At 40.2% G+C, this 26,986-nt stretch overlaps 2 protein-coding genes across 6 annotated transcripts in view; one reads left to right on the forward strand and one right to left on the reverse strand.

The window, feature by feature from the left end:
* The window catches only part of LOC102993300 (myosin regulatory light polypeptide 9), a 9,714-nt gene extending 4,763 nt beyond the window's left edge, over positions 1-4,951 (reverse strand). The window contains exon 1 of one of the 3 annotated variants that reach the window (XM_007126752.4): positions 4,818-4,951. Coding sequence is in view for 1 of the 3 variants with exons in the window: in XM_007126751.4 (XP_007126813.1) it covers positions 482-484 (3 nt within the window). In the remaining 2 variants the exon portion in view is untranslated. The other 2 variants (XM_007126751.4, XM_028480287.2) reach the window with 2 other exon arrangements.
* A 105-nt stretch (positions 4,952-5,056) lies between these two features.
* The window catches only part of MYOM1 (myomesin 1), a 155,043-nt gene continuing 133,113 nt past the window's right edge, over positions 5,057-26,986 (forward strand). Inside the window, exons 1-5 of one of the 3 annotated variants that reach the window (XM_028480285.2) lie at positions 5,057-5,146; positions 5,649-6,173; positions 12,730-12,824; positions 22,649-22,828; positions 24,469-24,519. The gene's annotated coding sequence lies outside the window, so the exon portion shown is untranslated. Of the gene's footprint in view, positions 5,147-5,648; positions 6,174-12,729; positions 12,825-22,648; positions 22,829-24,384; positions 24,520-26,986 lie in introns of those variants that run through there. The other 2 variants (XM_028480286.2, XM_007126750.4) reach the window with 2 other exon arrangements.

The raw sequence follows: 26,986 nt of genomic DNA on the forward strand, positions 1-26,986 counted from the left end.
GCGTCCGGAGCCTGTGCTCCGCAACGGGAGAGGCCGCAGCAGACGGAGGCCCGCATACCACAAAAAAAAAAAAAAAAAAAAAAAAAAAAAAAAGGCTAACTGAAAAAAGTATAGAAAACTCCAAAGGTAATTCATCAATAATTAAGTTTTGTAAATATTTCCACTCTATCCTAACCAATTTGTTGCACAAAGCTAAGCTAAATCACTTGAGGTGACTAAGTCCTCTAAACAAAAATCAGAGCACAATAAAATATATTTAAAGCAATTTAGTTTTTAAAAAGTTTTAGAAAGCATTTTAAGAGGTATGGAAACTACCTTTGCTCTCTAATCTAAATTTATCCCTGTAAAATTTAAGTTAAAAATAACGTTTAATAATACCTAAGACGAAGAGGTAATTTTCCTTTCAACACAATCTTTAATACTATAAAAGTTTGTTTGAAGTTAAAAATCCCAGTCATCAGATAATAAAATTTTACTATACCATCTTTCAGAGCTGAGGTGGCAATGGCAGTCTGCAAAACCTCTAACGCACAAGACTAAGACACTGTATTCAGTTATATTTTTTGAAGCAGGTCTAAAATAGGCACTACTGATTTCACTCTCTGACCAGGACAACAATTTTAAAGCTTACGTTCTAAAAACGACATTTAACTATGATGTAGCAAAACACTATGCTCTTACTCTAAAAATAAGTCTGTGGATTGCAAAGAATGAAGTACTACCTAGATGTCAGTACTGCAAAGTGACTTTAGAACACAATGCTCCACATGAGTTTAAAAACTTATTACTTACATTCTTTCCTTGATTACACATCAGCCAGGCTAAATTCAATTATGGAAATAATTAGAAAGGCTCTGACTCTGCCTCAGATTTTCTTTTTTTTAAGCTAAATCTGTTCTCAGATTTTAGAAGGAAATTCCACAAAGGAGAGTCACAAATTCCAGTCCATTAAATATGGCACTCCTAGGATACACTGGAATGTGTTGCTGGTAAGGTATACCCTACATGGCACAGCGGTTATGATATATACTCTTCCCTAGTTTCCAAGTTTCCTTTAATCACCCTTTCATGAATGCATATTTTCACTCTGTAACACCTCTGGATGCAGTAAATCCCACTATTATCTAAACTATATGGAACTGTAATGTCCCCCTCTATTCTAAATGTAGTTTTGAAAACTACAAGGAGTTATAGCATATATGTATTATTCTTCCATCTCTTAAATGGACTCCAGGACTTGGGTTAGCGGTTGAGACCCAATGAGTGGCATATATTTGCCAGTCTACATCTCTTTAATATTTTAGGTATGCCTTGTCTTTGCAAAACAAAGCACATCTTTAAAAAGTCTGTTTTGCTTGACTACATTATATTCCCCTAATGATGCACAAATGTCAGTTATTTTAAGAACAAAGAAACTGGTGAAAATTATAGGTCAAGTGGTTGATACAACTGATTTTTAACATCTACATAAATAAATTAATAAATTTATAAAAAACAAAACAAAAAAACTCATAGTACTCAATTTGGTGCGGGTCCTCTATACAACTTTTTAAAACTTAGTTTGGATTATAAAGTGACACACACCCACTCTCATTCTTGAATTTTGATGTATTTCCTATTTAGCCTTTTTACAGTTGTTTTAAAAAAAATAAATTTATTTATTATTTTTGCCTGTGTTGGGTCTTCGTTGCTGCACGTGGGCTTTCTCTAGTTGCAGTGAGTGGGGGCTACTCTTCATTGGGTTGCGCGGCTTCTCATTGCAGTGGCTTCTCTTTGTTGCGAAGCACAGGCTCTAGGTGCGTGGGCTTCAGTAGTTGTGGCACGAGGGCTCAGTAGTTGTGGCATGAGGGCTCTAGAGTGCAGGCTCAGTAGTTCTGGTGCACGGGCTTAGCTGTTCCGCAGCCATGTGGGATCTTCCCGGACCAGGGCTCGAACCTGTGTCTCCTGAACTGGCAGGCGGATTATTAACCACTGTGCCACCAGGGAAGTCCCCTATTTAGCCTTTTTAAAATCACGCATTCTTTAAATTTGTAAATGCATTCTAACATAGTTTTTAAACATTATAAACGCTTTTTTTGGGATCAGCACTGACAGTGGTCTCAGAATTTTCCTTTAGCTCATTCGATACTTAACCATCAACCTTTAATATGATCAGAATTACATTCATGTGCATTAAATGTCATGAGTGCTGATTATTATTTAAGAATTAAGAAATGTAAGGTAGGTGTGCTATCTTCAAAGAGCTTAAAACATAGTTGGGGAGTCAACTTTAAAGAAATGAGATGATTGGTTCAACTTATGAAATAAGTCACATAGTTTTCATTCCAGGAGTATGGCTCTCAAGTTAAAACAATGCGTAACAAAAATGAAAAATAACTCAAAGGTGGTACATGATTATCAAATATTGTGAGTTCAGAAAAGATCTCTGTTTCTAAAAGATTTGGGCGGGGGGAGAAGACTGAAAAATCCTAAAAGCTACAAGACGTCCTTAGAATTAAAAGACTTAAATGTCAGTCTTAATTCTAACAAATTAGGGTAGTTAATTCTACCAAAAACTGGTAGTATACCGTTGGGCAAGTTAATACATGGGCCTTTACTTTTTCAAGGAGGTTGGATTCTGATCTGTGAGTTTATCTCCCACCAGAAACCCAGATCCTTTTAGTGATAGGGAGTTCAGCTTTGCAGTCAGCTATTTCAAAATAAGGAAAGGGTGTTTTTTATTTTCCCCTACCAAACTGAAAGTATGGGTGGAATAAACACTGGCGGAGAGGGAGCCAAATGAGGAACAGTCCTATGATCCGATGGAGAAGATCACTGATGATAGATACTGTCATTGTCCTCCTTGCTATGATTCTAGTATGCTGTCCACTTTTACTCTCCCCAAACGAGTCAACCTGTAACCCTCTTCATGTAACAAGCCTTCAGCAAACACACAACTCTCATAAGCTAGGGAAAAATAAAATAGAAAATATTTTATTCATCAATGTAACTATTCTTTATTTAGGGTGGGAAGATTGCCATGAAGGCACCTGAGATTTCCAAGTTATGTCCTCACTCATCCTAAATTACAGTCTAGAGTCTATTTTTGAAGCATTTAATGAAGGATCTTTGGTGTGAAGGGCTATGTGTTGTATGGAACTTGAAAACCCACAGACTTGCAGAGCCAGCTTCTATTAAATATATAGAAGAGATTCAGTCAAGGAGATTCAGTTTACAGATCTGAAGGAGTATAATCTTGTCTTAATCAGGGAAAAGGAGTGTTGGTGGTAATGAATTTCTAGATTTATCTTTTTAGCTTGATCAAATAGGAAGAGAATCATTCAGGGTTATGACAAAAGGAGGGATACAAACTATGTAAGGAAGATGTTAGACTAGATTAAGTGATGGGGGAAATGGAAAATAAAGATCCTCAAAGAGGCTTTCCCCACACATTAAGGGCAACCAAGAGATTTTTCAGAATTTCTAGATACTCTGGTTTCATTTATAAAATGGGATTAATCCATACCAATATTACATTAGATTACACTAGTTAGAATGCTAGAGTCCAGCGTTTGTAGTGGTAATAAATGTAAACTAATCCGAAGACTTTTTCTACAGAACTAACACTCAAATTGACAGTATTCTGGAAACATGATTATATTCTTTAAGGAAAAACTCCCATTTTAGAAAACACTTCCTAATGTGAGAGCACGTAGTATCTGCTTTCCAAATCCAGACCAAATCTACCGTCTCATTTAATCAATGTACTTCTTTTTTAAAGCTATGTGTAATTTTTTGGTGCTAACCACGGCTTTTTAAAAGTACATTTTCAGGCTGGTGCTTCCGTTCCAACTAAAACAAGTTTTCAATTCCTACGCAAACTTCCGGTAGGTAGGATTAGTTCCCTTAGACTGCCACACCCAAAAAGTTCTCAGCACTTGACAAAGGCAATTCTTTGTCGTGGTTCACTTGCCAGTAAAGCCTCACTTTTTAAAGTAGAAAGCTTTTTCTGGTTAAGTTTTATCAAAAGCCTTCCAGAACATGAAACAAATAGTAGTAATTTTAGGAAATATTCACTTTCTTCACCTTTAGATATACAACTTTTGCACTTAAGTTAAAATCTCAACCTAAAGCTTATTTCTGTTCCAAAGTTCTGTAAAGAACTGATACACTCTTTGATAAACCAATTCAACTACTTTAAAAAAGAAACACTTTGGGAAATTGACTTAACCCCGCGTCTCCACCCAAGAGTAACACGGTATTGTATTTTGGAGTTTTTTCTGGAGCCGCAAACTAAACCCCGAACTCCTCTTTGTCCAAATATCACTTAAAAATAAAACTCTAATGACAAAAGTGGACACCGAGCTGAGGAAATTGCTAATTTGAGGTGGTTATTCCCACTAAACGTAGCCACACAGCTGCAACAACAGCTGCAGCGCGGTGGGGGGGGAGGGGGGCGCACTGGGCTACAGTTCTTGCGCAAACTCTCTTGAATCGGGCAAGTTTACGTTATAAACTAAACTTAGTCCCGGAGTCAGCTCCGCGGGGCTCGGGTTTCGCAGGCCTGCTGCCGCCCAAGCTCGCGGCGCCAGCGGACTAAGCCACACTTCCCGAGCTCCTACTTTGGGCAAAGGAGCGAAGTCGGCGTCTGGGCCGCTTCTGGCCGCGGCCTTCAATGCTGGAGCTGGCACTGGGGCTCGAAACGCGGGAACCGGCCGGTACACCTGCCCCAGGTGCGCTCCCGGCGCCGGGGAAGCGCCACTGCCCCCACCCCAAGCCGTCCCGAGGGCATGCGCCCCGACATGGACCCCGCGCGTCCGACCGCGAGCACCACTCACCCTGCTCAGCCGCAAGAACCCGAGCGCTTCAGGGAACACCTCGCTGCCCTGACTGCCGCTACCAACTCCCTTCCACTCCCAGAAACGCAGCAAACACTTCCGGCCTCCGCTTAGCGGACCGGAAGGAAGCGAGTCACCATTCTCTGCCAACCGTGTGAGCCTGGCTTAATGGAAGGGCGACGGGGCGGGGGAGTTGCCGGTGTGCTCAAAGGGCGCAGTTTTGACCAAGTGCACGGGAAGGACGTTGCAAGCGGGCAGCTTATAACGTAGAATAAGATGTAATGGTTCGCCGGGTCTGATGACTGATTTTTAATACCTCTTCTTACAATGTAAGCTTTTCTTCCCCCCTTTCCTCTTGGCAAATGGTTGACTCTGTCCTGTGGGTTTGCCCCTCCGCACATTCCAGGGCCCGGCCAGGGGCGGGGCCCGACAGCCCAAGTCCTTGTAGGGAAATCGCGGAGAGGGCTTCGCGGCCCACGTGACTGGCCTTCGCCCCGCCCCAGAGCGCCCTGCCCTTCCCGCCGAGTAGTCGGGCGACTGCGCGTGTGGTTCACCTCAGGGTGACTCAGGAGGTTCGGAGGTCTGCTTGCGGTTCGCAGAACGGCCCGCGTATCCCGAGAGGAGGCCTTTGGGCAAAAGATTTGATCTCTGTGTACCGTGTTATTTTATGAAGAGTCCCGCCCCTCCCCAACAGAAGCAAACATTGTTTAGTCCCGAGGGCCCTCAGACAAGAGGCCACTATTTATTCGGCCCAGAAGGATTTCCTCAGGCCACGGGCGGCCGAAGACCTCCTCCCTATTCAAAAACGTTCGCGGTTTTGTTTCCCACCAGAGCGTCTCAGACCGCATGAACAAGATAGCCTGACTGCGTCCGGCTCGAAAGGAAGACGCGCGACCAGCAGCGAGAGCTTCCTAACTTCGCCCCCGCCTCTGACTGTGGTGCGGGCGTGCGCCTGGTGGAAAGGGGGCCAGAAAGTGGGGCCTATTGTGCTCCGCTCTCCTTGCCCCGGGCCGCTTCAGCCAGTGCGTCTGTTAAAGGAAAGCCCTTCTTCCTCCTCCAGACTGGCGAGAGAGCCTGTGCGGCCGGTCCTCTCGGAGGAAGGGGTGGGCGGGGGCCGATGCCACTCCAGGGTCATCCTGGCCCCGGGGTCACGTGCCTGGTCTGGCTCACGTGGCCGGAACAGTTCTGAGGTTTGGGGTCGCCCTCGAAAGCCGCCCTCACTCGAGTCACCCTGCTGCTGACAAGGAAGGTAAAAGCTGCAGGATAATACACTTGAAATACGAATAAGCTACACCTTCAAGGACCTCAGGAGCATTTGTCTCTTAACCAATAATATATTCCCAAGTTCACTTAGAGGTAAAGTCACTGAAAAATAAACTGCCCTAATTCTACAGCGTGAGTGAAACGGAGATGATTAGTTTACCAAACAGCCTTGGTAGTGAGAATCACTTGGGGTGCTAGTTAAAAATACACAATATTGGGGGCCTCATCTCCAGCCCGCTGAATCAGAATCTTGCAGGGCGGGTCCTGGGAAGCCATCAGTTTAACAGGGGTCCTAAGTGAGTCTTATCACCAAAGGTGGGGATACAGAGTGAGGACAGTTTAGGGTCTAAGACTAGGCAGTGAGGGCACTAACTCCAGATGGCTGAGTCGGGGCACTGCAGATGGTTCTTGGAGCCTGGCTTGGGAAGCTGGGCGAGCCGCCTGCTGTGCTCACACCTCCACCTGCCACCAGGGGGCGCTAGAGCTCCCACTGCTGTCCTTCGGGAAGAAAACTCATCCCCTATGCTGAAATGGACGGTATAGTTTTCCCCTCAGGGCGGCAGGGAGCAGCAACAGTCTTTTGCTTCCGTAGTATCAGATAATTGCGTTGTCTGTCTGCTTTGCTTCCATTCAACAGCAACTGCATTGCCAAGCGCTGTGGTGAGTGCTGTGGTTTATTTAGTTTTTGAAATAGAGCATAGTTTCTACCTCTGGGATGACGGGGAGGGAGTAAAGGCACAGGGAGTTATCAGGGAACGAACGTGGAACAGAAAATTACAGCATAATTTGGTAAGGTTTATAGAAGGAGCACAGAGGAGGAAATCAGCCTGTCTGGGGACTTGTGGAAAGTGTCCCTCGGAGGACTACTGAAGAGCTGATTCTAGAAGTCAGTAGGGAAAGAGAGGAGAGGGAGATTCCAGGCAAAGGGAGCAGCCTGCTTGATTGTCTGGAGGTGATCAGAGGGCCTGGCTGACTGACCACAGGGATTTGTGTGGTCCATGTTCATTCATCATTTATTCATTCCCCAATTAACTGTGGGTATACAAAGGTTAGCAGTGTGGAAAAATAATATCTTGATAAAATGTTATTCAAATTTCCATCTAATGTTTTGATATTAAATTTTAATGATTGGACCCACCACCAAAGACCTCTCACTCTAATGTCTTTTCCCTTGTGGACCCTTCGGGAGATCTTTGCCCTCAGGTGACAATCTCCTTTACACCTTGTCATTAAAAGTTTAGAGACCTGGGTTGGGTTTCACATCTTTCCTTTAGCCTACTGAGTAACCCTCAGTGCAAGTCATTCAACTGATCTGAGAGTCAATTTTCTGATTTGTAAAACAGAGGATAACACCTGTCTTGCTTATTTTGTAGAGTTTTCTGATTAAGTGAGTTTATATGAAAGTTTTCATTGAGTACAGCGGCTTTCAAATTTTTGGCAACTCAGAGTAAGAAATTTATATTATTAAGCAATACTTGACTGCCTGTAATACTTTCTAAGATTTCTATTCTTGTCAACTTTATGCCATTTAACTTTTTTAAATGCTCAAGACCCACTACATGTGAATTTATGATCCACTAATGTGGAGGTTCACAACCAGGGGTGACTTTCCCCCAAGGGAACACTTGGCAATGTCTGGAGACAGTTTTGATTTTCATAACCAGGGAGCTGCTATTGGCATCTAGTGGGTAGAGGCCGGGGATGCTGCTAAACACCCCACAAAGCACAGGACAGCCCCCTACAACAGAGCATTATTCTGCCAAAAATGTCAGTAGTGCCAGGGCTGGGAAAAACCATGCACTAATGTTTCAGGAACTCAGACTATATAGTATGCAGTTATTTGGGGGTGCTGTAATTACACTGAAAGGGCACTACTGCTCCTGCCTCAAGGTGAGGCTCTTCCCCCCATCCCGAGATCAGATCTAAAGAAAGAAAAAAACACAGAGAGAAAGAAAAGGAACCCACAGTTACTATATACCTGTTATGTACTAGGTATTCTACATAAGCATTTTTATCATTTAATTCTTAAAACGACCCTGTGAGGTAAGTATTATCACCTCTGTTTCACATATTAGGAAACTGAGGCTTAAATACTTTAGTGACTTGCACATTACCAAAAGACAATAAAAGAACCAGGGTTATAACTCATGTCTCTGCTTGTCCAGGGCTAAGATAGAAGGACAGGGGCCAGTATTTCTTGTTCACAAATCCCTAACTCCTAATAAAGTGCCTAATTATCCATGGGTGCCAATAAATATTCAGTAACTGGTTACTTGTTCAAGTGCGCATAGCTAGTAAGTGTCCTGACCCAAAGTCCACATTTAATTTTACTATGCTGCACTCTCTTCTTTGGTCCAAGGAGGGGAACTCCATACCCAAACAACAAAGAAGCATAGCTGAATTGACCCTTGGTGTTTACCACCTAAGTCAATAATTTCATAATGATCACTTGCAAATTTATTGCATGTAAGAAACTTTTGAATGTTAAGAGACATGGCTTACGTTCTGGTTTTACCTACATAAGTGAAATTCTAATTCTCTGTACATGAAATAGAATGTAACAATTAGCACTAATTCAGTAAAACAGTAGGAGGAGCTTCTTTTAAATGAAGTAAAGGTGTTTGAGTTAATCTGTATTAACTTTAAAGTTAATAGCTTAAAAGCGCCAAAACTACAAGTAGTATATTAAAAGGGTATAGAAAATTCTACATAAATAAATAATTCCTTTTTTTTAAAAAAAAATCACAATTATTTCTAAATTCAGGAATGATATTAAAAAAATAATGTGAAGTTGAATTAAGAATATTTGAGGAAAGTTATTACTTCCATACTAGTAAATCTGAAAAAAATAAGATAGATAAATGCTTAGGAAAATTAAAATACTAAACAAGATGCAAGAAGAGAGAATATGAATAAACCAAACCAAAATAAGAAATAAGAATTACCTAGAAAATAAGTTACTGGGCTCCAGTAATTAACTGAAGAAATGCTGCTCCAACTACTAAAAGACAAAGATTCCTAATATCATAATATTATGGTTCATAATTTGAAATACATAGCCTAACATAGTTGATTCTAATAATAGTTTGTTAATGAATGAGTATAGTGACCAAATTACATTTTCTGAATTAACCTTATGAGGCAAAAATTTTTAAAAAAATACCCCCAAATAAAACTAATACCTAAAAGAAAAATTATGGTTTAGGCTTGCTACAATTAATTCTTTAGTTTCTTCATCTGGAAAAGAGCATAATAATGGTATTCATGTTATTCAACCATTGTATGGATTAGGTGAGATAGTCCATGTAAATGTCTTAGTGAGAAATCGACTTTGGTTGGTTAAGGCACTGAAATTTGGAATTTGTCAAGCAGTTAACCTAACCTGGCTAATTAATGTACCCATGTTTTGTCTACCTGGCTGGAGGAAACAAGCTGAGTGGGCACACTTTAAATAATGACAACAGACGTCAAGTGGGCCCTTGATGCTACCTAGGTACTCGTGACATTTCTCTATTTCTTTCATGCTCCTAATCTCTTCGATGTCAGTTTTATAACTTCTGTCTTCTCACACCATCAACACCTTACCCCCATCCTTGCTCTCAGTCCATGACCTTGCTTCTGAGTCACTGAGAAAAAAATGACTCCCGCAAGCTCCCACACCACCCACATTTACCCACCAGCCAGCATCTGTCCCCATTTGTTGTCTTCTCACAGAGGAACCCTCCTTGCTCCTATGGAAAACCAGTTCCTCCCTTTGCTCACTCATGTCACTCCAACAATTCTGCCCTCCCCAGCGTCATCAGGTTCTCTCTCTCTTCATTGGGTTATTCCCATCAACAAGTATGCTGTAATGTATCCCATGTATGGCAGGCTCCCCAACGATGTCCACATCCTAATTCCAGAACCTGTGACTATGTTAGGTTACATAACAGAGGAATTAAGAATGAAATTCATGTTGCTCATTAGCTGACCTTAAAATAGGGAGTTTATGCTGTGTTATCACGATGGGCACAGTGAATCACAAGGGTCTTAAAAGGAGAAGAAGGAGGCAGAATATGACAATCAGAGGGAGATGTGACCATGGAAGAATGTTCAGAGTGATGTAACATTGCTGGCTTTAAAGATGGAGGAAGGGGGCCATGAGCCAAGGAATGTGGGTGAACTCCAGAAGCTAGAAAAGACAAGAAAACAGATTCTCTCCTAGAGTCTTTAAGAAGGACTTGCTAACACCATGATTTTAGCCTAGTGAGACCCAAGTTGGACTTCTAATCTACACAACTGTAAGATAATGAAGCTGTGTTGTTTTAAACCACTAGGTTTGTGGTAATTTGATATAGCAGCAATAGAAAACTGCTATAGTATAAACAAACACCAAAAAACCCCTCTTCCTGATGCACTTTCCTCCTCCAGCTATTGTCCTATTTCTTTGTTCCCCTTTATAAAAGTCCTCAGAAGAGTCACCTATACTTACTGGCTCTAGTTCTCTGTTAAACTCACTATAATAAGGCTTTTTTTCCCAGCCACTCCACCAGCAAGTGCTTATCAAGGTCACCAATGACCTCCATGTCATCATGGCCAATTGCCAGGGTGATCACTCCCTCACCTTTGAAATACTTTCTTCTTTGCTTCCAGGATGCCTCACTCTCCTGGTTTTCCTCCTTCCTTATGGCTACTCTTCAATCTCTTTTGCCAATACCTCCTAATTTCCCTAATCCCTCAGTGTAGCCCAGAACTCAGTGCTTGGCTTTCTTTTCTTTTCTGTCGACACTCCTTCCCTAGCTGATCTTATTTACTTTCATGGCTTTAAATACTACTTAGACACTGATCACCCCCAAGTGTGTATCTCTGGCCAAAACCTCTGCCCTGCACTCCAGACTCATGTATCTAAATATTCACTTGACATTTCCAAGAGGAGGTCTACCAGGCATCTAAACCTTCAGACTCCAAAACCTGCTCTTCCTGTGGTCTTCTCCAGCTTGGTTAATGGCATTTCAATCCTTTAAGTTGCTCAGGTCAAAAACCTTTGACTCTTCTATGCCACCTCTTTTTCTTTCATGACCTTCATCCAATCTTTCAGAGTATCTCCAGGGTCTAGAACAGTTATTAGCACATACCTATTGGTTAAGTCCTTCAAGATATATTGGAATATGACTTAGTCTCACCAGCTTTACTACCATTTTAGTGCAAGGTAACCTCTCTCAAGCCTGGATTTTTGCAATAGCCTTTAAGTCATTTTCTGAAGGTCAATAGGATACCACTGATCTGTCTTAAGTATGGGGTTAATATTAGCAGAACTGTGTTATTTTAAAATCGCTCTGATAGTTCAGAGGAGTAGCAGAGCGTGAGCCTGGGAGAAGGAAGAATCGGGATTTCTGACAGATGACATTGCCAGTCACTGAAATGAGGAACCTGGGGGAGAAGTAGTTTGGAGTGTGGGGTATGGTGACAGTAGGAAATGACAGTTACAGTTTTGGACGTTTTGAGGTAGTGGATTAGAAGACAGTACAGAGGCATTCACTAAAACAGCACAAAGAGACAAGAAGATAAAAGTATAAAAGAGCTGTCAAGAGTCAGGGAGGGTATATTTTGATAATCCATTGTATATTTAATGGGAAATCCAGAACAAGATAAAAATGTGAATGATGGGAAACAGTATTAAAAGAGACAACGACTAAGAGTTTCCCAGGATTGAAAGAGAGTCAAAAAATCTTTATTCGGGTTGAAAGTGCACTGAATATGAAGCAGGAAAAATAGAAATAAACCTATGCCAAGTCACATCACAGTGAAACTTCAGAACATCAAGGGTAAAGGAAAATAGTAAAAACTTCCAGAGAGAAAAGACAAATGGCCTACAATGGAACAGTAATTAGACCGGCAGTATGCTTTCCTCCAGCAACATTACCTGCTGAAGGTGTTTTCAAAGTGCTGTGAGAAGAACCACTCACTCCCTACACAATGTGTGTGGAATTGATGCGCAAAATCCTGACACCTCTCTCCAAGGAATTCTGGATGCTGGTCTCTCTAGAAACTCTCAGGTCTAGAGACTGATCTTGCCTCTTATAATTCCTGAGGAGGAACATTAACTAAGGGTCACAAAATTGATTTCACAGTCTTGTAACATGTCCTGAATAGATATTCTGACAACTAATATTCTCAGCCTCTGGGATGTCTGCCAAAATTCTGAGATATCATGAACCTCACGTTTAACGTCCTATTGCGCTCAAAAATATTAGATCATTTTTGGTTGTTCTCTGCTTTTTCATGTCTGTTTGACTTGCTTTCCAGCTCACTTGTAAACATATCCTATATTAGTTTTACACTAGCTAAGTAGAAGTTTTTCAGTGTATACTTTTAACAAACTAATGAATTGTTATTGTTATTATATTTACAGAGCTAGGCACTCTGCTACGTGTTTTATTAACTCTCAGTCATTGCCCTGCAGGGTAGTTACCATCATTTCCGTTTTACAGATGAGGAACTTGAAGCTTAGAGAGGTTAATAACCTGCCCAAGGTCATATTCTGGGGAATAGAAAAGGCAGTAGTAATTATTGTTGACACATGCTAATCATTGATAAGAATGACTGTGTTAATAATTTGGAGTGGGAATATTTACCCCAAATGTTGACTTATTTTTTTTGTTCTTCCCAGGAAAAGAGACTCTAAGGTCTTGTGCAGACTTTTCTGTAAGACCTAATTCCACCGAAGTTAATGCCTTGGGAAAATAACTGATTTGCCAGCCATCTGTAAGTGTATTGTAACTTTTGATTCTGAGTTCTTCTTTCTCCTGGAGAAATAATGGTAAATGAAAGTAATTTCTATGGGCAGATTCCATTTCATATAACGTGTCAACATTTAACACAGAACACCTCCTTTTGCATTGTCCCTCAAGTGCTGATTCAGTAAAGCATTAAAGCACTGGTCTGGCAGCACTACCCAGGAATCCCTGACAGGTCGACGAGCCAGAGGTCAAGTTTGAAGGGGCTTTCCCAAAGTCAGTATTCTTCCGTGTCTTACTGTGTGCTACACAATTCATTATTTACTGCTGAACAAAGAAAGAACTATGATAAGAAGGTAGACATACTTCCCAAGAGCGCCTTCTTCTGTTTGTATTCCCAGTAACTTGCACAGTGCCAGACATGGCATGTGTGCGCAGTAAACCTACCTTAAAACTGTAAACCTTATTTAAGAGCTCTGGGGCAAAGGTATAGAAAAAAATAAGGGAGATTTAGGAAGTGGTTAAATTATGAAAGTAGTCCTGTGTTGAAACTCAACCAGATGAATGTTATCAAACTTCTGTATGGCCTGCTAGGTCCAGAATGAAAAATCTCCTGGGACATAGGTAGTTGAGGTGACCAGATTAGCCACAGACAGGTTAGCTCTTGTTTGGATACATAAGCCAATAAAAATTATTGTCCAAGGCAGGGGATAACAATGAATAAAGTCTTTTATATTACTATATTAATTCTTATAGTAATTCTCTCTATTTAGATGCTTTTTTTAACATCTTTATTGGAGTATAATTGCTTTACAATGGTGTGTTAGTTTCTACTGTATTACAAAGTGAATCAGCTATATATAAACATATATCCCCATATCTCCTCCCTCTTGCGTCTCCCTCCCACCCTCCCTATCCCACCCCTCTAGGTGGACACAAAGCTGATCTCCCTGTGCTATGCGGCTGCTTTCCACTAGCTATCTATTTTACATTTGGTAGTGTATATATGTTCATGTCACTCTCTCACTTTGTCCCAGCTTACCCTTCCCCCTCCCCGTGTCCTCAAGTCCATTCTCTACATCTGCATCTTTATTCCTGTCCTGCCCGTAGGTTCTTCAGAACCATTTTTTTTAGATTCAGTAACTTGAGGTATTGACTCTTGTTTTTCTCTCATGGGCCAAATGATTGTTCTCTGAGTGACCTGCTGCTGCTTCTTTAAGAACATCTACTGTGTTTTCTCTCTACCAACTGCCTTTCTCTGCTAATTGTTTCTGGTTCCTCATAATTTCAGCTTGCCATGTCTTCTCTGACCCCAGATATACCCCTGGCATCTTTTGGTTCAGGCTTTTTTGACTTTTGGTCCTTCTAGTAAGTGTATTGACACTCAGTATTTCCAAAATCAAATTTGTAAGCTAGGAATGTGATTGGCTTGACTCACCTTTTTGGCCCAGGCCATATATCATAGGTTGCTGCCAGGATATATATCAGTAACCTTTGGGTTTGAAATGACCCATCACCTGTGGTCATAGAGTAGGAATCACATGGTGCAAAATATCAGCAGATGCTGTGAGCAGAGCAGGCATTAAGTGCTTTCCTGTCCAGGAAAGAGAATGGAGCATTAAAGCCAGATGGAACTGGGTTCAAATCCCAGCTCTACTATTTGTTAGCTATGTGACCTTGGGTAACTTGTCTAATGTTATGCTCTGAAACTGAGTTTTCTCATTTATAACTTGGGGATGATAACTGCTTTGTAGGGTTTTTGTAAGAAATAGATAAAATACTATGTGTAAAGCATGATATAGTATCTAGTACACAGGAGGTTTAATGGTAGCTATTTTATCTTATTTAAAATTTTTATTTACTTTATTATTATATTAACAGATTAATAATGATCTCAAGAAAAATAAGCAATCTCCATATCAAAGGTCAAAAGAAGCTCATACAAGAGGAAAACCAAATAGTTAGCTTATGTTGAAGGAAGTGTCTGGCCTCACCATGAATTTTAAAAATGCATTTAAAAATAGCTATGAGATATATTTCACATCTGTTAAACTTGCTGAAATAAAATTGTACGTTCCAATGTTGATGGAGCAATGAAGAAAGAGTGCATTCATATTTGGTAGGTGGCATTATAGATTAGCCTAATATTCCAAATAGCACTCTCACAAAACATTTCCTTCAATTTGTAGTTCCTTTCTGGGGAAATACTTCCCAAGGAGGTAATTGAAAGGAAAACTTCATTTGTACAAAATATTTATAGCTCTCTTTTTAATTCAGAGGATTTCATCATTTTAGAACTGAAAGAGACCTAGGAGATTATTTTTCCTCTAGGGCTGCATATTAGAATCATTCAGGAGCTTTTAGAAACACTCATTCTCCCATGCCCAGAGATTCAGAGTTAATTGTCCTGGAATATGGCCTGAGCCTGAGGATGGTTTAAAAACTCCTCAGGTGATCCTGATGTGTAGCCAGGATGGAGAACCACTCTTCCAATCCCACTCCATTAGGAGAACTATGACAGAACAGAACCAGAGGGGTTAAAAGGCTGCCTCTGAAGGGAACACACACATAGATGTGGTAAAAGAGCTGAGGTGAAAATGAAGATGCTACTAATTCTTGGTTCTAACTTCTAGTCTTAGTGAATAACTGGAAATATCCATGTGGCCAACACCTAGAGACTAGGTAATAAATTATGGTGAAATAGTACAATGCATTCATCAATTGTTATTGCAAGGTATCTGTAGACAAAGTAGAACGTAATGTGTACACACTGATGAGAACCAAATGTGATAATGTTGTGTCCATTGCTGCCCTCATGGAGAGAGTCCCAACCCGGACTGTTGAGTTCCCCCTTGGGAGGGGCATAGGTGTCTCCCTTCATGCTCTTCTCCCCTCACCAGGTGGCCAAGTATTGCATCTCTGTTGAGGGGAATGGGGTTATCAGTGTCCAGGACTGCTGAATGGTGGACTGTCCATGCTGAACAGTGACGAATCAGAAGAATTCATTTTTTAAAATTATGGTGAAATATACCTAGCATAAAATTTATCACCTTAACCATTTTCAAGTGCACAGTTCAATGGCATTAAGTACATTCACATTGTTGTGCAGCCATCACCACCATCCATCTCCAGAACATTTTCATCATGCTCAACTGAAACTTTCTAGCCATTAAACAATAACTCCGCATTTCCTCCACTCCACCATCCAAGTCTCTGGCAACTACTGTTCTACCTTGAATTTGACCCCAGTACCTTATATAGGTGGAATCATACAACAGCATTTGTCCATTGTGACTGGCTTCCTTCACTTTGGAGACTTAGTGTCTCCAAAGTTGAGTTCATTTTTGAAGAAAATTATTCCCTGTCTTTCTCTCTGCTCCCTTGCTCTTTCCATCAAAGGTCCATTTCCTTCCAGGTTGAGGATCACCAGCCCTTCTTTTGGTCTTTGCTTTCCTGTTCTAGTAACTACCCTGCCTTTTCCCTCTCCTTTTTTCTAGGCTGTCTTATCTAGTGAGCAGGATAGGAAAAGCTAGCTCTGTAAGCTTGTATCTGAAACTACTAGTCTGAAACTTTGTTTTATTGTGTTTTTGCATCTTTGTTTCTGCTTCAGTGTAGACTAGGGGAGGAAAGGGGACTCTTATGGTATGAAAGAGAGAATAAGGGAACACAGAACATAATTAATTAATACTTGGAGACATGTGCCTGCATCAAATATAAAAATGGTATCTGCAATATTAAAAGAAGTGAGGAAGCTATAGAATTTTGTCAGAATTGGTTTGTTTTAATTATAAGGGAATATTGTGTACTGGTTAACATATGAACTCTGGATCTGGGTTATCTGAATTTGAATCCTTGCTTTAACACATTTTAGTTGTTTGTCCTGGAACAAGTTACTGAACTTCTCTGTACTCAGTTTTTCTCATTAATGAAAAAGGTATTATAATAATAGTATCTACTTTATAAATTGTTGTCAGGAATAAAGAAGTTAATACATATAAAGCATTTTTAATACCACCTGGCAAATAGTCAGTACTATATAAGTGTTAGATAGCAATACTTTTTGATCAGTGTTTTGATACTTCTGTTATCTATCACACCAACTTTGGTTAACTATATAAGGAAAAATAGATTTAAAAATTCAAGGTGACATTATTCATACTAGCCCCAAACTGGACACAATACAAAGTTGATTCGTTGATGAACAGATAAGCAAAACATGGTGTGTCTTTTAATGAAGTACTTCTCAGCAGTAAAAAGAAGCAATCTGCTGAATCATGCAACAACATGGATGAATCTCAAAAACATCTTGCTAGGTTAAAAAAAAAAACAGACACAAAAGTCTACGTATTATATGATTCCATTTGTATGAAATTTCTAGAAAAGGCTAAACTGTAGGGACAGAAATCAGGTCAGTGGTTGCCTGGGTTGTGGAAGTGACCAAGGGCTGACTGCAAACTGGCATGAGGGAAGTTTTCCAGTGATGGAAGTGTTTTAAAACTGGATTTTGGGGCTTCCCTGGTGGCGCAGTGGTTGAGAGTCCGCCTGCTGATGCAGGGGTCGCGGGTTCGTGCCCCGGTCTGGGAAGATCCCACATGCCGCGGAGCGGCTGGGCCCGTGAGCCATGGCCACTGAGCCTGCGCGTCTGGAGCCTGTGCGCCGCAACGGGAGAGGCTGCAGCAGTGAGAGGTCCGCGTACCGCAAAAAAAAAACCAAAAAACAAAAAACTGGATTTTGGGGCTTCAAAAAAAAAAAAAAAAAAACCTGGATTTTGGTGGTGGTTGCACAGCTGTATAAATTTACTAAAATTCACTGATCTTTACTCTCAAAATGGATGAATTTTATGGTATGTACAATAAATTATACTTCTATAAATCTGTTAGGGGCTTCGCTGGTGGCGCAGTGGTTGAGGGTCCGCCTGCCGATGCAGGGGACACGGGTTCGTGCCCCGGTCCGGGAAGATCCCACATGCCGCGGAGCGGCTGGGCCCGTGGGCCATGGCCGCTGAGCCGGCGCGTCCGCTCCGCAACGGGAGAGGCCACAACAGTGAGAGGCCCGCGTACCGCAAAAAACAAAAACAAACAAAAAACTGTTAAAAAGAAATTGAAATTGGAGATTCACGTCTGTTACTCTTTAGTCTGGTTCTCACTTTAAAAAAAAAAGAAAAAAAGTTATTGTTTTTGTAAAAATAACCTGCGTTGATTGTTGGGATACAATTCTCCATGGGTGTGTCATGTTTCTGCACTTCTTGCAAGCAAGCCTCTGGCTTCCCTTTGTTCCAGGCTATCTTTTCAGGGATGTTTGAAGATAGAGAAAGTATCTCCCTCCAGGGCAAAGGCAGGCACACCACCTCTCCAGTATAATAAAGAGAATGGCTGCCTCTGGAGCAAAGAGCAGGCATGCTTACTGCTCCTTATAAAATATTCAGGTTCCCTAAGCTCAAAGTTCCACTCTCATAATGCAATCCAGTGTGTGTGCTGGTGTCAGCTGGGCCTCTTCATGTTGCCCTGGGGGAATGGGGCGGATGGGGTTGTCACACTGGTGAAGAATATGCTGATGCTTTGGCTTCTGCTATTGCTGTGAGTAGTAGAGTCCTTTGACTCTGACCCAGGAGTCCCATGTCCTGTCAGCGTCAATGAAACTGTAGGTTAATTTGTTAGCTTGTAAGCAGGGTAAAAAAGCTTACTCTTCATAGTTTTTTGTGTGTGTATGATAAAATCTACATAACAAAATTTACCATGTTAACCATTTTTAAGTGCACAGTTCAGTGCCATTCAACACATTTACGTTGTTGTGCAACCATCAGCACTATGCATCTCCACAACTTTTACATCATCCCTTATGGAAACTCTACCCATTAAACACTTAACTCCTTATTCCCATTTCCCCAAGCCCGTGGTAACCACTACTCTACTTTCTGTCTCTATAAATTTAACTACTCTAGGTACCTCATGTAAGTGGAATCATACAATATTTGTCCTTTTGTGTCTGACTTATTTCATTTAGCATGATGTCTTCAACACTCATCCATGTTGTAAGCATGAATCAGGATCTCATTCCTTTTTAAGGCTGAATAATATCCATTATATGCCTTCACAGTTCTTGTCACTAAATATTTAAAAAATACAAACAAAGGAAGAGGGTTTGGATAAGTAAGGTGAAGATTCTTGTGATGGGGAAGGGAATTAAGAAGAGGAGAGGGAGATAGAGCAACTGGTAAAGAATAGAAATTAATTCCATTTCTGCAGCCACAAGTGCAGCATGCTACAGAAAGCCAAGGCCACTGTGGAATTATGCATCTGCTTCCTGGTGGCCTGGGGTCTAGTCTGGGGGACAGGGTGGTAGGTAGGGATCTGAGTAGGGGGTGGGGCCTTATCCCACGAGCTCCTCGGCCAGTGCTGCACATCACAGGATTGTCCTTTTTCAGAATTGGCTGTCAGCCCCAGCAATTCTCTCCTATCCCTAGCCTGGATGGGAGCACACATGGGCCCCTCACAGCCTGTAGGTCCTGATGCAAGACATTGACTGCATTGGCTTAATTTGGCCATTGCCCGGGTACAGGCAAAATTAGAACTAGATCTAATTTTAGGTCTAGATCTAGTTCATCTAGTTTAGATCGAGCTCATTTAATAACTAGATGAGATTTGGCTTCTGATAAGAGTCCTAGTCCCAGGCTTCCCTGGTGGCGCAGTGGATAAGAATCTGCCTGCCAATGCAGGGGACACAGGTTCGATCCCTGGTCTGGGAAGATCCCACATGCCGTGGAGCAACTAAGCCCGTGTGCCACAACTACTAAGCCTGTGCTCTAGAGCCCATGAGCCACAACTACTGAGCCTGCGTGCCACAACTACTGAAACCACATGCCTAGAGCCTGTGCTACACAACAAGAGAAGCCACCACAATGAGAAGCCCGCACACTGCAACGAAGAGTAGTCCCTGCTCTTGACAACTAGAGAAAGCCCGCGCGCAGCAGTGAAGACCCAACGCAACCAAAAATAAATTAAAAAAAAAAAAGAGTCCTAGTCCCCTCCTCTAGCCCTTTTCAACGATCACCTCTCCCCTCTGCCTCCTTTCCCACCACTCTACTCATAATAAATCTGAGACTCTGGCCCGTCACGCAAAGACTTAATTGATTACATGCTGAAACATCTTTCTGGATAATCTCTAGTATAATAGGGATTTAAATTCATAAAACGACACTCTCAGGAGAGAGCATTTCAGACATGAGCTAGCAGGTAGAAGCAGAATTCTTGGAGTAAGGAGGATTTATTTTATTCCCCTCAAAATTGCTCCACATAGGATGTTGCTAATCAGCTTACAAACCAGGCAAGAAAAAACAGCTGCTCTTTGGATTGATAGCACAGTTATTCAGGCTAGAAAACACCTTAGAGATTATCTGGTTGAACCCTTTATTTTATAGATAAGAAAATGGAGCTTCAGAGAGGGGAAATTTTTATAGATGAGAAAATGGAGCTTCAGAGAGGGGAAATGACTTTTCAAAGTCACTCAATGAACAGCAGGACTAGATGCCAAATGCCAATATATATACACATATATATATTTTTAATTAGGCAACTCTGAGATAGGAAGGATGCAATTAATTTACAACTTAAAAGAGCTCACGGAATAATCTGGCTGGGCTTTGCCTTCTGTTGAAAGCATTTGTATTGGAGAAATTTCTTAGAATTTAGAAATTCTTGACCACAGGGCCCGTGTCGGTCATTTTGCTTCCCTGTACCTAGCATGTGCTTTGCATAATAGGTGAGCAATGAGTGATATATTAGATTTGCTCCTTTAATTCCTATCTTTTAAAGGAGAAGGATTCTTTTGGTTTTGCTTTGTACATGTAAAACAACCAATCACATTCTTTCTTATGTGCTGTGTTTATCATTTCACCTATCACATTGTACCACAGTTATTTTTTTTTTTTTTAATTAATTTATTTGTCTGTTTTTATTTTTGGCTGTGTTGGGTCTTCATTGTGGTGTGTGGGCTTCTCATGTTGCAGAGCACAGGCTCTAGGCGCACGGGCTTCAGTAGTTGTGGCGCACGGGCTCAGTAGCTGTGGCTTGTGGGCTTAGTTGCTCTGCGGCATGTGGGATCTTCCCAGACCAGGGCTTGAACCCGTGTCGCCTGCATTGGCAGGCAGATTCTTAAACACTGTGCCACCAGGGAAGCCCTGTACCACAGTTATTCTTAAGTAATCTTTGTCTACCCAACTACACAGTGGCTACTTTGAGGACGTGAGTGAGTCACCACTGGACCCTAGGGCGTAACACAGGGCCTGACACATTAGTCGGTTTTCACTAAATGCTTTATGAATTAAACTGACTAAATACAGGTCTTTCTTTTTCTGTATTATTGATACATGGGTTTTATTTGTTAACTAACCCCCCCAGTAACTTAAACTTTCTTGATTTCAGTTGGAATTTAGTTTTTGTTTGCTTTTGTTTACCTTATTTCTAAAGAATATATCTTTGTTTATTCCCTCATGTATAGAAAAATGATTTGCTACTGTTTCCACTTCTACTGTAAAACAACAATTGTTAGGTGGCTAAATATAATTTATACATTTATTTTGGCTTTTAGGATACACTACAGTTAGTTAAGCTCATCATTTCACACTTATAAAAATATTAATACCCTTACAGTTAGTTTGAAGAGAAGATGTATCTACTTTAAAATTGCTTTCTTAAAAAACTAATGAGTGGCCCCCGCTTGCCGCAAGTAGAGAAAGCTCTCGCACAGAAACGAAGACCCAACACAGCCAAAAATAAATAAATAGATTAAAAAAAAAACTAATTGTAATTCTGGAAGCAAATATTTTTGAAATTTCCAGACTTATATAGTTATACACTTTTTAGAAAGTATTTTGCATTAGATGGTTTTCTGGAAATTTGAAATTAATAGTAGATTAGCATTCCATTAAGTTTTCAGAATAATTACACATGTGTAAGGGCATCATGATTAAGTCAGATTAATTGATTATACATCTATAAGGCAATTTGATTAAATCACAATTATTGATTTGTCAAAGCCCAACTAAATTTTTCATCTTCAGTTTTATTATGCAGTACAACACAGTAGGTAGTTTATCATCTGGATATTTATATTTTGGATAAATATGTTGTTAGAAAAGGCTGAATCCAGATGATGGTACAGCAGAAAGATCACTTAGGAGACTTGGCTGGGTCTAGCTTATACTTCTTTTGCCAAATCTTATTGTACGTTTGTTTAAAATAGACTATTTGGCTTTCACTGGGATCCTGAGCGTCAATGAATAAATGATATTTTAGTTTTTCCACAAATGTGTGTGGACTTCTCTCATTTTGTGTTCTTAACAGGGATCAAAGTTCAGTAAATATTTTAATGTGTTGATATTTGTAGCCAGTAAATCTTGACCTAATAGTTGTCTGTTACATGGGAAATATAACTAAGACTCTTCTTTGGTAAGAGTTCTTACTTCTAGTGGACATTATTGGCATATGGCACACTCTATCTATCTATCTGACTATCTGTGTATGTATGTATCTATCTGCACACACACACAGAGTTAAATGGTTATAAGGCAGTACAGTATGATATATAGGAGGCTGGGCTCTGTGTAGAACAGACCCAGGTTTGAATTTTCTGTCACATTCTAGTGTGACTTTAAGAATATTAATCTCTCTAAATCTTAAATTAATTTCATAGTCCATGAAATGTTTTTATGTGTGTATCATGGTCAAATAAAACACTGTAAAGTAGTTAGCATTATTAATACTTGGCATATAGCAAATGTTTATTAAATATTAGCTCGTATTATGATGATTTATATCTCTTATTTTTGCTTATTTTTCCTCTTTCTATTTCAAGGAGATTTGAAGCAACTTACCATGCTCTGTAGAGAAATGACTCACTGGGAACCATTCCAATGGCTGGTGGATAAAACTCGGAAGAACCACTGCCATTCTGTATTGGATGTTTAGAGAACAAATGGATACTTGGGAACGTAAAGCTTAGAAAATTCTCCTATGGATTCCTGACAGCAAAAATGTACGTATGCACACTGACTAGAGGTGCATTTAGATGAACAAATGCTGGGTTGAATTTGATCAGTACTAAGTGGAATACATTCTTTTACATACTTTGGGTAGCTCAAGAGCTGACCCTAAGTTATGAGTGGGGACCAGTAATGCACTCGAAAGACCATTTGAAAATATCTAGTTTCGTATAGACAAAGTATCATTGGAGGGAGGATAAGGCAATCCGTGACAAAAAGTGCATGGGCTTTGGAATCCAAATATCTCTGAATGAATTGCATTTATGTCATTTCCTAGCTGTGTGCTCTTTGGTAAATGACTTCACCTCTCGAAGTCTCAGTTTCCTCAGCTATAGAAGGTAATGATACCTACCTTATAGGGCAATATGAGAATTAAATGAGATAATGTATATAAAGTGCCTATCAGAGTGTCTGGCACTTGATAGGTTCTCAACAGTCTTAACTGTAGTTATCATCAAGAAAGGAATTATAAAGTAGGCTACGATATTGGGTCTGTTCAATATTTTGGTAGATACAAGTGGATCTGTATTTAGTCGATGTAATATCACATCAGGACATAACCTTCTCCGTACATATAATTTAAGCAATGAGCTTTTAAATTATTACTATCGGTAACAATAGTTGACATTTACTGAGTCTTCATTTGTGGCAATCACTAGGTTAAGTGCTTTCTCTGCATTATCACATTGATCTCCATAGCAGTCCCCTAATTTGGATGTTATTATCCCCATTTTATAGAGAAAGAAAATGAAACTTAAGGAGAAATACTCTGCTTAGAGTTACCTGGCTATTAAATGCCATCGGTGGCCTAGAATCAAGGTCTGGTCTGAGTCCAAAGTGCAGGCTCTTGCCACCAGGTTATACCACCTCTGAATTTGTGACATATTCTAAAAACAAAGAAAGAGAATCTCTTGTTAGTTAGACTGACCCTACTCTGACTTTAGGAAAGATAAAACTTGTTGCTATGTAAAGGCTTTAGTTAATGAATAGGGAATCAAAGATTCAAACTTGAAGCTATAACCTACTTTGTAAATTTTCCTGAAATGAGAGAAATGGTGATCGTCAAGCCAAAATTTCCACCGCGTGTGACCCATTTCTTACTTGCTTGTCTCTAGTTAGCCTCCTGTTCTTTTTTCACCTCGTGTCTTTTAAATGTATTGTACATGGGTAATGAACAGCACATCCAGAATCGTATCTTGGCATTAAAATTCCATGAAGTCCATTTTGGGAATCAGATTACTGCACCTATTTTTAGCTCTCAACACAAACCACTCTTTCCATTATGCTTTTAAATATCCTGTGATTAAATTATATTGAAAATAGCTCTTATAGCCAAATAAAAATCCTACATTTGGTTTAATCAGGCCAGAGCCATTGACTGGCATTAATGTAATTAATTACTGAGGCCTCTACCTGCCAGGGCCTCCTTCCTCTTGGTTTAGGACTACCCTCCCCATTTGGTGCTATATTTATCTGCCCTCTTGGCCATAAAAGGCTGGCTGTGTGGCTCTGACATTCTACAGCCTGACCACATGCATTATTTTTGAACTGGCCCCCAGGGTCCTGTCTTTAGCCCTGCCTCTTAACATTTTCTTGGATTCAACCTACGTGGGTTTTTCATTCTCTCATCCAGCTCCACAGTCACGTCGGAACATTTCCACCACCATCGCTCCTTTGGAAACTGGTAAGTGTGACCTTGAGGCAAAAGAATGCACTTGATATTTTATGTGCTCAACAGCACTGCAGTGTGTGTGGTTTCTTTCTATCTTCTGAGCTCAGCAGTTTTCTGAAAGAGATGTCAGAATAGCAGAGAAATAGGAAAGTGGAGCTCCGGGGAAGGAAAATGAGCGGCAGGGTGCCAGTTTGTGCTGGCACAGCTCTTCTCTCAGATCAGTGGATTCTTTTAAAATTAAGCTACTGTTCCTGGAACTATAAAAAGATAATAGCTGTCTCAGATAGAACTGTAAGCGTGAGTCAAGTACTCTTTCCAAGTTACAGTTCAGTGGTTTGGTTGAAACCTGGAATGGGTAAGGTAACAGGAAATCGTGTGTTTTCTATCCTCCATACGCCTACAATACTCCCTGATTACATATTAGACCAAAAGGAGTAAACTAGCTCTGAAGTCACTAGTTTCTAATTCAGTGATTTTGCTCTGACAGTGCCGTGTGGATGAATGTAAGGGTACATTGGATATTTCTAATTGGAAAACGGTTAAGCAATATTTCAGAGGCAACAAAGAGCCCCACATCATGATCCTAAAGTTAGTATTTTCTGTGAATAATTTTTTATCAGCTTTCAGCCTCTAATGCCTGTACAAAAGTATCATGTCACAGTTACAACTATGGAGTTACTGTCTCTTCCTAAATTCCCAAATTATTTTCGGGAAAAAACACAGGCCTTAAAGGAATGGAAGGCAACCAAACCATCTTTCCTCCCAATACACTCTAGCTGTCATGTGTTGGGGATAATCCCCACTTACTTGATGAAGAGAAGGTAGTTGTACCTTTGTTCCAGAGGTCAGAGCTATGACAATCAGCTGAGTTGACATAAGGCCAAAGCCTGTTTACTTGTAATATATTATCTCTGTACTTGGAATATTAAGTATCATTAAAAATAAATGTATTTGGGGAAAATAGAAATAAAGAGAATGGAAAATAGAATTGAGGCAAGACATTTAAAGATTTTATTTTGTGAAAATAACAGCATTTCAAGTTATTTGTGTTCTGAATTTAGCTTATAACATAATACACAGGAAGGTCATTCATTATTTATTTGGACATCATTTAAAAAACATTTGCTGTGTTGCAGTGTAGTATGTATCATTACAGAAACTTATCAAACATCTTTATAAATGCCTGATCGTATACTTCTATATTTATATATTCAACCCTTTTGTTTTATAAAAATGTATCTAATAATTATTCATTACACCTGATCATCATCCTGTATATTTTAGAACAGAAAATAGCAATCTATTTAAGGGTTGAAGCAAAGTTGCTTGCTAGTAGCTATTTTCTTCCTCTTGGGAAATGCCATGTAGACTGATATCTTCCACGAGCCCTAAAATAAATATTTCTGGAATGAAGTTTGCTGGATTTTCTTCTCTAGGGAATACATGCTGACTGTTTAGTTTAAATAAAAAGATTTTAAAAAAATAGTTCTGAAGAACCTAGGGGCAGGACAGGAATAAAGACGCAGACGTAGAGAATGGACTTGAGGACATGGGGAGGGGAAGGGTAAGCTGGGACAAAGTGAGAGAGTGGCATGGACTTATATATACACTACCAAATGTAAAATAGATAGCTAGTGGGAATCAGCCGCATAGCACAGGGAGATCAGCTCGGTGCTTTGTGACCACCTAGAGGGGTGGGATAAGGAGGGTAGGAGGGAGATGCAAGAGGGAGGGGATATGGGGATATATGTATATGTATAGCTGAGTCACTTTGTTATAAAGCAGAAACTAACACACCATTGTAAAGCAATTATACTCCAATAAAGGTGTTAAAAAAAGAGTAGATTTTTTAAAAAAAATTTTTTAAGAGCTGAAAATTTTTATTAGGTGTTGAAATAAAAACACAAAAAATTGAAAACTTCTCCACACTAGTCACTCAAAATCCATTGAAATATTATTCTCTACCTGTCCTTAAAATCACTCCTATCTTCTAAGCCAAGCATTTCTCAAACTTCAGTGTACATTGGAAACACTTTGAGAAATTGTGTAGAATTCAGTCTCCTCCTCCCGCTCTCACCAAAGATCCTCATTTATTAAGTCTGAGATTTGACCTGGAAATCTGCAGGACTAATGACAAGAAAACATAAAGTAATAATAAAAGGGAAACAGCTTTTCAGTTCATCTTAGAAACTGTTTTAATATTTATCTCATTGTTTTTAATGGAACTGAATTGAAGAGCAAGCTTGTCTTGTACTTTAAAAGGCTTTCTAAAAAGTAGATTTATTTTTTTAATTAATTAATTAATTTATTTATTTTTGGCTGCATTGCGTCTTCGTTGCTGCGCGCGAGCTTTCTCTAGTTGCTTCGAGCAGAGGCTACTCTTTGTTGTGGTGCACGGACTTCTCATTGCTGCGGCTTCTCTTGCTGCAGAGCACTGGCTCTAGGCACGCAGACTTCAGTAGTTATGGCACGTGGGCTC

The sequence above is a fragment of the Physeter macrocephalus genome, chromosome 19 (genome assembly GCF_002837175.3).
Source record: "Physeter macrocephalus isolate SW-GA chromosome 19, ASM283717v5, whole genome shotgun sequence".
Classification (NCBI taxonomy): Eukaryota; Metazoa; Chordata; class Mammalia; order Artiodactyla; family Physeteridae; genus Physeter; species Physeter macrocephalus.